The sequence below is a fragment of the Rhineura floridana genome, chromosome 6, assembly GCF_030035675.1.
Source record: "Rhineura floridana isolate rRhiFlo1 chromosome 6, rRhiFlo1.hap2, whole genome shotgun sequence".
NCBI lineage: Eukaryota > Metazoa > Chordata > Lepidosauria > Squamata > Rhineuridae > Rhineura > Rhineura floridana.
The window spans coordinates 152,984,206-152,994,919 of NC_084485.1; the positions used below are offsets into that span (position 1 = coordinate 152,984,206).

At 41.4% G+C, this 10,714-nt stretch overlaps 1 protein-coding gene across 4 annotated transcripts in view; it reads right to left on the minus strand.

Annotated features, from left to right (window-relative positions):
* Positions 1–10,714, minus strand: part of COP1 (COP1 E3 ubiquitin ligase) — a 215,337-nt gene that overhangs the window by 81,689 nt on the left and 122,934 nt on the right. For 3 of the 4 annotated variants that reach the window (XM_061634174.1, XM_061634172.1, XM_061634173.1), the window contains one exon: positions 8,382–8,498. In XM_061634174.1, coding sequence (XP_061490158.1) covers positions 8,382–8,498 — 117 coding nt within the window. Of the gene's footprint in view, positions 1–1,344; positions 5,668–8,381; positions 8,499–10,714 lie in introns of those variants that run through there. The other variant, XM_061634175.1, reaches the window with a different exon arrangement.

Consider the following 10,714-nt stretch of genomic DNA (forward strand, 5'->3'; position numbering starts at 1 on the left):
TCATCCTGCTAAAAATGACAACATAAGGCCAGGGCTCATAGTGTACACTGACAAAGATACGGGGGGAATCCACAATAGCAGTTTAGGGTCCTAGAACACTTGTATGAGTGATGCTTCTTGCTGGCAGGTCCCCAGATATAGTCGGGGCATGACATATAACTAGTTCATAATGACTGTAGTCCCTGCAGAACCAGAGCTTGAGAGAGGATCTCATTTAACCGAGGGAGGTGAATGAAAAGCATGGAGAGTGACTACTGTTCTGGAATTGATGTTAAGACAAGGTCTACTAGTACTGAAATGACACTTGCATCTGAGTTGAAGGTGGGTCTACTCTGCAGACGGCAATGTTCAGGGCTGACACTAGCCTGCAGCACTGTAGCCCAACACCCCCTCCTGATACAGGTGGCATAAAGCTAAGACGCCCACCTGTGTACCCCACCTACCTTTCACATGACATGTGCATGATGTGTACTCATAGTGCACACCCCTGCCATCAACCAAGATGGCAGCAGGGGGAGTCAACCCATTAGGGAAGCCCCTACCATCATCTTGGGTGACGGCAGGCTGGCAGGCAGGCTGGCAGGCAGGCTGGCAGGCAGGCAGGCATGCACAGTCACATGGTGTGCATACTGACAGGGGAGATAGATGGGGCAGGTGGGCTTTTTGAAGCCTGCACTGCCTATAAGGGGTGGGGGTGCCTGGGAGCTCCCACTCCGTGATCCACAGAAATGTCAGGTTGCAGGACCCAACAGTGCTGCAGAATGAGAGCACCCCTCTCTTACCCTAAGGAGGGGCCGTTCAAGGGTCCCTTTAGGCCAACCTGGCCGCCCTCTGGCATTGGGCCTGCCCTTCAGGAGTCCCTCTGAGTCATGATACGCATGGGGCCTTTGGTCACTTGGCATTTTCACTACTTTATCAAGATATATCAGCAAACAAATGAACTCTGAACAGCTACTACATGCGAAAGAACCCTGGATTTAAACAGTTCTTCCAGACTCCAAAACAGCTTCGTTAAAAAGCAATCCTGATGTTTATCAAACTTTAACCTTTTGGCATAATTTCTTTTTATAGCTATCGAGTAAACCCAATTCTGCGCCCTCAGGGCAACACACATTTTGATGTTATAAAAAACGCTGTTCCAGTAATTTTTAGCTTGGGGCATTAAGAAAAAAAATTAAGATAGAGACCCTTGCTCCAGTGCTTTTTATCTGTCTCTCTGAATAAAATGAGAATGTCCAATAAAGAAGTTTAAAATGTAAGAATTAATTATAATAAAAGGAGCGTTAACATATTCAGGATCAGGAAACCAAAAGAACAAAATGAACTCACAAGGGTTTTTTTATTGCTGGGGGGGGGGTTAGCAAAGACAGATAGAACTTTAGAAACACACTGTGTATCACACAGAAACACAGAAACGATGGAATAGACTTTGAAGGTCGCATTGCTTTTTGTACGGAGATCCACATTACAGATGAACAGAACTGCTAGTGTCTAATTCAAAGAGAAACTCTCATCCAGGCTAATTCTGGAGCAAGATGGTCAAAATGAAAGGTAACCGTATCATGCAGTCCCACCTGTTCCAATTACTAAAACGTGGCACTACCATTTTTGTAAAGAATCAGGACATTCCTTGACCTAATGATCAAATAGGGTATTCAGTAGCAACCACACTGACTTAAGGTCACAATCTCTATGTGTAGACACAGGAAGTCACCACAGTGTGGGTGAATTCCAGTGTGCCAAATTAGCCACAGCTGACAGATGAGATGTAGCAGTCTGAAAAAAAGTTTAATACGGCAGAGAAATGGGCCAGGATAATACTTGACTCGGAATAGGACTTCTCTACGTATTGCCTATGACTTTGAGCCACTGCAAGAGCACAAATCTACTTGTCCAGCACTAGGCAGAAAGCCATTAAAATGGAGCTGGCATGAAGTATAGTTGGGTGGCCCTCCTCATTTACATCACACGTGATACTTCTGCACCAGCAAGTTAACACACAACGCGCTGTGCACCTTTGCAGCTATATAAAGTTCTTAGCAATGGGATGTTAAATCAGCCTTGTATTTAAGCACTAGCGTGGAAAACATTGACAAACAGGAATTCCATGCATAAAGTGCATGGGATTTCTCCAGGCAAGCCAGTTGGCAAAGGAAGGAGAGAGCATTGTTTCTTCTTTGCCAGTCTGCAAAAACATCACCAGCCTGTTTTTTATTCCAAAGATGGGCTGCTCTTACGAATAAAAGGCAAAGAAGTAAACTTTTTGCAGGCAAGTTAACTTTTTGAGTTTTAATAACATTAAGCAATTACTCAATGCCAAAAATCTCCAAGTGCTGTAAAGTATCACGGTTAGCAGTGGATGTAGGGCCACATTTTCACTCAGTCATGAACACCCATGTGGGAGAACCCACATGTATGGTGCCTTAAGCTCTTTGGAGGGAAAGTCGAATAAAAACATAATAAAAATGCTCTTGTCTTGAGAATTGCTGAGACGGTGGTGGTGCAGGTTGCTTTTACCATGCAAAACAAAGACGGTAAGAGCTGAATAATCATCTAGGTTTATATTGAAAAGCCTCATTTTATAAAAGTGATTTGCTACACAAAAGTAGAGACTGGAACTTGTATCTTTCAAGTTCAGTAAATGGCTTCTTCGGCAGACAGAATCAGTTACATGGTTCTTTGATTGCACCCCTAGTTATTCATGACATACCAAGTAATCCAAGAGGCTTGTTCCTCAGGATGAGGGGAGATATGCAGGCTGACCACGTTGGTGTTATTGCTGAGGCATATTTACAAAATAATTTCAGAATGAAAAGTTATCTTGAAACGAGAGAGACATTACCTACATTTTGTATTCAGTTGTGATTATAGTTTATACTAAACAATGCTACAACTCAGGGAGCACACAAACAGAAAGTGGTAGGGAAAACAATTTCCATTTTATTTTCACAGCTGAACAGCCTTTGCAGCCTTCCTTAAAGTTTGAGCCTCGCATTCAATACGATGCAATTCTCTCCCTTTTTTGTACCATTATTTATCTCTCAATATTTAATATGAAGCGTAACATCTCTAAGATACAGACTGTTTAAAAAGTTATCCCAAACCTTTTCCTAGGCCTCTCTTGATGTAAAATGACTACAACCAAGTTCTTGCTTTCTCAAGAAAGAAGCAGTTGTTGACCTAACTCCCTGATAGGGAAGCTGTGACCCTCCAGATGTTGCTGGACTAAAATTCCCACCATCCCTGACAACTGGCTATGCTAGCTGGGGCTGATGGGAGTTGTAATACAACAACATTTGGAGGGCCACAAGTTCACCCCTTTTGTAGCTGAAAGTCAGTGTGTACCCATATATGCTATCTTACAAACTGATTTTGGCGTAAGGTCAGTTGAAATAAATTGACTGTAGATTTCAGCTCAGTTTCTGGCATTCTGGATCACATGTCAGTCCTGATTCCTTCAAACCCAGCTTGGCTTTGGATTAGACTACTTTTGATGCTATAGTGGACAATCTTTGTTTGGAGATTGACAGAGCTAAGGTTTTCCTGACTCTTATTAAGCTTCTCAACACCTTTGGTAGAGTAGATCATTAGACAGTACTGAAATTGATAGTGACAATAAGTGGGTAAATGGACATTACATTCCCAGAAAACTGAAGATTCCCATTTATTTTCCTTTCCAAGTGGTCACTCGTTGGTGTGTGGTGTGTGTTTATTTACCACTCAGAAGTGCTTGTGGAATCCCTAAAGGAGTCTACACTGTCATGAGAGTTTAAGAGCAAAAAGTCACTGGTATGCTGATAACACTCAGTTCTATTTTATATTTCCTATCAATCTATCAGTAGCAGTTTTCATCCTGAACCAATATTTGACTATTGTGAATAAGCAGAGAATGGGTAACAAAGAGAAGTTTATCATATCTCATAAGAGACCGTACATTATCTCAATAGTTACAGATGGGGGAGGGGGCAGAACTGAGGCTGAAAGAATGAGTGGCTTTAGGAAAGATACCAGTGAGTCTATAGGTAGGGGGAGATTTCAACCATGGGCTTCCTATTATACCAGATGGTACTAGAACCAGGGAATATTAGGATTATTTAAGTGTGTGTAAACCAACTGTCTCACACTTAAAAACCACCTGTATGTGTAACACATAGAAATTAGAGCTTCATTCCTAGAATATCTTAATACATTTTATAAATATTTCTAAGCAATACATTCACCTGTGTGTCAGAAATTGTTCTCCAGTCCTGCCTTTGGAATGCCAGGTCTCTCATGATCAACTGAGATGCCAGGCTTTCTTCAACTTCAGCTTCCTCTCAATAGCTCCTTTCAAAGGAGGTAGGAAGAGGCTACTGGAAAACTGGTCAACACCTCAAGTGTAAAGGCAGGTCCTGGACTAGATATCAATTCTGCCTTCTCAATTTTTCTGTTGACTTTGCCTTGCTCTGACCTGACTTTCCCCTAAATACCTATTTGCAGATATGTTCCTTGTCTGCACTCTTTGTCTTCCTCCTCTAAACAACTATGCGATGCCAAGGTTTGCCACAAATACTGATTCCAATAGCAAAAGAGAATGCATTTTCAACTGGTGGCACTGTGATGATTTTGCTGACTCCCTATGAAAGTTTCACGTGCAATTAGTTACACAGAATGCTTAATCAAGCTCCACAGAATAGGACATGTTGAATATTTTGGCCCACACAGAAGATTTACTGTGAAAGTGAACATCTCCTGTATTTTCCCTGAGCTTTACCATTCCATAAGCAGTACAGGGATGCTTTTCAAAGAGCTGCTGTATCACTCTCAACACGAACTGGAGCAAAAGAGGAGCCCAGTGTGAAAGAAAAATTGAACTCTCTATGCTAAGATATAAGTGTTAATTATGATGGAATGAGTAGTACAATGAGCATATTTTAATCAGGCAGGAACAGCAGCTGTTGACAACCCTAACAGAAAATGAAAGTGGCAAAAGTTTTCGCCTGGCTCAAACTCAGAAGCCAGCCCTCCAAATTCAATCCTTTTACTGATACACATACCACATTTTCTGTAATGTATCTTCTTACATCAAAGACACAAGGAAGAGGCTCCAGTTTTTAAGAATAACTTCAAAGAATTTTGGAACCTCACAAATGTTAAGAATTAAAAATCACCCTCAACATTCTCCCAAGATTAGTGATAGTAAACGCATTAATAATGTTATTCAACACTCACCAGTTTTCTTCTCACTATTCTCTACTTTTCTTACTTAACTTTGCTCTCTTTCTGTTCACGGGAGGCAAGTGAAACGGTTAGCACCGCATCCAAATGAGAATCTTTTGCAGCTGATGCTGATGCATCTGATCCAATTAAAATTTTTAAAAAGCAGTATGTAAGATTGAAGAACTGCTATTTTCATGTATGGGTACATGAAGTACATACAGAAAGAAATACCTGGTCTAGTGTTCACTACTATTGGTATGAGTTGTTACTTAAAATTGTGAAGCTCAATCCTGTAAGCGAGGTCCCCCTAGGGAAGTATGAATAACTACGAGGAAGAGGATCAACCATCTCCTTATCCTTTCCCAGAGTGTGTCTTGATCATGTGGCCGGCAACGGTGCATTACGCAGCACCCTCATGTCACGATGGAAGCAGTATAAGAGCCCTCCTGACTTTCTGTTGCATCAGTGCTGAAGAATAAGGAGGGAAGAACATTTTGCAAACTTTGCAATCCTAAATGCCCACCCTTGAGGAATCGTAAAGCATACAGTCTGACAGGGATGGGAAATCTCCAGCCAGTGAACCAAACTAGGCTCACCGGGGTATTGATTTGGCCCAAGAGGCTGTTTTTCCCAGCCAGGCGCACCTGTCCCATACCTGACTTCACACAACATGGGGTGTGGGACAGAGTAAAACTGCAGCTTCAGAGGAACCATCAGAAGCTATAGAATGTGCCCCTGATTCTTTCCTGCCAAGTTGGGCTTGTATTCAGCACATTTTAACTTTGCCATCAAATGCAAAGGGATTGGTTCCATGGGAACCAGTTCTTGCCAAAACCAGGACCTGCAGGTAATGCTGCATTTAAAATTCAGTGCCGAGTGAGATCAGTTCCACTCAGGAGGAGCCAATACCTGCCCCAAACAGGACTTGCAATTGACACTAACTTTTAAGTTCTGTTCAAACTGCAAGTCCTGCTTCTAGCAGGTTTTCCTGACAAAATTGGAAATCACTGCCACTGTAACCAGTGCAAAGGGATCCTCACTTTCTGCTCTGTTAACTCCCTGTCTGCTGTTACAAAGTCCCTTGAACTGTATAGCCCTGTAGTGTGCCAAAGCTGTCAAAGCAAAGTCCAATACCCACTAAAAACCCCACTAAAAAACTGAAAAGAGAGGATCTAACCCTACATTCCTAAATTGCAAGTTACACCCAGTGAAGTGATTTTCCTTTATAGGTAAACCAGGTTTTTTTACTGTGGTTATAAAAGAATAATGAGCTTATCATTTAGTTCCCCCCACTTACATTTATTTTCTAGATTTCCTATTTCTACAAACCTCAAGGTTGCCCCCAAGTCTGCCGATACCCCTCCCTTTCGTGCATGGAAGGTGTCAGTTTGGCCATCGCTATGCAGACTTGAATCAGGACATAGAGGGAATGATAATATTCTACTTAAGAATTGGCACAAACCACTCTGAAGAAGGGCATGGAAAAGAAATCTGCTTTTGATTGCTTGAGAGGAAAGGGCCCTCTCCCCTGTAGCTTCCTCCGCCATCCTTAAACATTTTCCGAAATATCTAGAGCAGCCTTTCCCAACCAGTGTGCCTCCAGATGTTGTTGGACCACAACTCCCATCTTCCTGACCATTGGCAATGCTGGCTGAGGCTGATGGGAGTTGTGGTCCAACAACATCTGGAGGCACACTGCTTGGGAAAGGGTGATCTAGAGAATGAAGGTTTTAGTCAAATGTTTGGAAAACAGCTTATCACAACTCTTCCTTGAATTCTTTTTCAAGACACACCAGTCCTTGTGTTCCCAATTTTAACTCTGAGTTTTTAATTCTTGGATTCAATCATTATAAAGCACTGTTAGAATAAACCTACAGAACTTACTAGCCCATAGAAATTTATAATAGCCTGCCTGTCCATCCGTGCCTGCGCATGTCACTTGTAGCCTAAAAGAGCTATTTGAAAGTATTACTTAAGTTAAACAGGTGTTGTCCATATTGGAAACTGACCATCTCCAGACTTGAACTTACCATGGTACTTATGTCTCTTATTTCTCTACAGGAGAGAGCCAGTGTGGCAGAGTGGCACATAACAACAACACATTACCCCATGCTAAAAATTATGTTTGAAAAACTAAAAAAAAATGCTAGCCACAAACAGCATAAAGGCTTGTTTTCCCTGCAACTGAAAAGAGTGTCATAGTGGTGTAGTGGTTTGAGTATTGGACTGTGACCTGGGAGAGTAGGGTTCAAATCCCTACACAGCCATGAAGCTCACTGGGCGACCTTGGGCCAGTCACTGATCCTCAGAGGAAGGCAATGGTAAAAATCCCTCTGAATACCACTTACCATGAAAACCCTATTCATAGGGTCGCCATAAGTCGGGATCGACTTGAAGGCAGACCATTCTCCATTTTTCTCTACAGGACCCTTCCCCCAAATTAATTTAGCCAGTTTTATCGAGGACACAGCCCATAATCTCCTTGGCCATAAAGCCACTTGACCCAAGACTTCCAAATGGTTTAGGAGTGTTAAGATGGTTTGCTCCCAGCTCGCATGCTTGTGTTCCAATGGCATGTTAAGGTTCTAAATAGTCTAGCAGATTTGCTGATTCAAACAACAGAAAGTGCTCGGAGAATTTTCTTGAACTGCAGTCTGCCTCTTCAATGACGTACTGGGTGTTGTTGTTTTTTGCATAACAACTGATGTGGAAAACGTTTCTGCAGCCACTACCGTGTCTTTATTATACTTGTAAAAATGTCTAAACCGTCTTCCCTTACTGAGGAAAGACTTTGGCTTGTTGCTTCCATTTTCCAGTTGTTTGCCAAACTACCTGGGGAACAGACTAAAGTAGGCTGAAGGCCTTCAGATGCTGGCTCCTTAGTGTCTCAGCAAAGGGACAACCAAAAGACAGGGCTGCTCTGGGACAACACAAAATTATTTCCCCTGGTAAAGTCAGAAGACTGACTTAACTAAAAGAGAGCAACAAGATATTAAAAACTGCCCTATGGTCACCTAGAACAGAGTTACTAAGTGGTTTATAATTTGACCACTGATCACAGCTTGGAAAGAGCTGTATTAATGATTAAACAGCCCAAGTATAATGTTTGATTAGCATGTACGGTCTCGATATACAAGTAATTCTGCCCACCTTATCACACGAAGTGCCAGTTGATAACCTACCTGCACAACCAAAGGCCAGATGGTACCTAGATGATGGGCTGAATTTCACACAACACACATTAGCTTTCGCCTCAATACTTGCTACTGAATTGTCCAGGTTGGTTGACCACAGCTTCACTGAGAAAAAAAACAAGAGACAAAAAACAACAAGCAAGTTAAGCTGCAATGCATTTTTTGCAATGTTTACCCCTCTGATTATTTTACGTCTGAGTAGGAATCTAACAGGAGATATAAATGGTGCTTACTACTATGCTAAGGGACACACAGCGACTATCATATGACACACATTCCATAGAAACAGTCTGACTAATCCTCTAAAGGCAAATTATGTGTGTGTGTGCGCACACTATGATGCTCACACCTGGAAGGTAAGTCAAAAACATCAAATCCCAGCATTGAGATAGGGCTGTGCCACATTAAACCCTATGATGAATGTTCATAGCATCTTCTATACATTTATAATTCCTCGCCATTAACTCATTGGTAGGGTCAATACTGATTGTGTTTATTGTAAAATGGAATCTGTTTTATTCCTTGAGTAAAGCAGATTCCATTTTACAGTAAGCACAATAAGGACTGAGCACAGTTCAAGCTTCTATTTCTCCATGATGGTAACCTTTCCCAGGCGCATAAATGAATACTAGCGTCTAAGGATACCTGGGGTTACTGAATTCTATAAGTAAGAGCAATAGACCCCCATCCAGCTGTGCTCTGACATATTCACACTCAGTGATCTGTTAAACAACAGATTTAATTTCTGTGTATTGGGGGGGGGGACATGGAAGGAGAGGAGATGCAGTAATGGATAAGCAACAGAAAATATAAGAAGAAAAAATGACAACATTACTTATATGCTAATAGATTCAGAATACAAGTGATGCTAGTCCTCACTTAGGTTAGGTTTGCATATTACAGTTTCAAAAGACAGGCATTATCCCAATATGTGCATGGGAATAGAGTAAACATAATGTGCAACTGATGACCCACTGCATCATGCACCTGCTTTTTAATTTTCAACAAATTATGCTTGTATCTTGAAAAAAAAGATTTTAAATGATTTATAATCTCATGTATATTAACTTTTACAAATAATTAGAAAAAGATTTGTCCATCCCTTATTCATATACCTTTCATTTCAGGAGGACTGACTGGAGCCTTGGAAAAATGTCAGTCTCTCCCACTACATGCCCACTGAAGACATCATCTTTACATTGCATAGATCACACCCTTTGAGTCCTTCAGACAAACTGGCTTGGCCTGCAGGAATGGGGCTGTGGCTGGACTAAACCAGAGTGAGGCCAATTAACGGAGGTCTTGGGCAAACTGCGAGGGGTAAAGGAAGACAGCAAGCAGGCCTGAGCTGCTACTGCACTGTACTATTGTTTCCTAATAGATGATGCAAATACTTAGTAAGGAATGTGGTAAAATCAGATTTCACAGCATGTTCCTCATCGACATAGCTGTGGGTATTATTTAGAAGTAGTAATTTGTTTTCACATTTAAAATGTTTTTTTCATATACAGTATTTGCTGGAAACATTTGTTTCAAACATACAAATTAATAAGCTCCAATCTTATTAATATATATTTTTGCAGTTTCACATAGATATGCTCACTAACCCATGTTCTGATAATGCTTCAACTCTAGCTTGATGAGGCTACCCACCCTGTGTGATCAATTATTTAACATACATTCCCAAATTTTGTGGCTGCCAAGAAGCCAACACTCAACATAGACACTACACTAAAAATGAGCCAGTAACTGGGAAGCAACTTCATAATGGTTGTCTCTCATAAAATGTATACTTCTTAGTTCTCAGTGCTTTAGCTTAAAATGGGTGATAACCTTTTTTGGTTTGGTGGAAAGATCTTTATCTATCCCACTCCATGGGCCAACTTTGACATGTTTCAATCTTCTGATGTCATAATGATGTCAGATGATTGATAAGTGGGTGGGGCAGGGGTGGGGGAAGATAAAGGTCTGGTCCGCTGAGCCAAAAAGGTTACCCACCCCTGTTTTAAGCTAAAGCATTGAGTATTCATAAGTACTATTATGAGGGATAATCATTTAGAAGAGACTAGGTTGCTTCCCAGTTACTGGGTCATTTTTAGTGAAGGATGCACCACCTGATGAGCAGCTGATCTAGTCACATCTCTACTTGCACCACACCTGACATCCCATATGCCAGATGTAGGGTAGGTGGATGTGGTTATTGGAAAACAGCCTGGAAGACCAAATTTGGCCTGCAGGCCACAGGTTTCCCACCCCTGCTTTAAAATACTTTACATTTTAATCTAGCAAAGTCATGAGCACACTACACAAAACATCAAGTG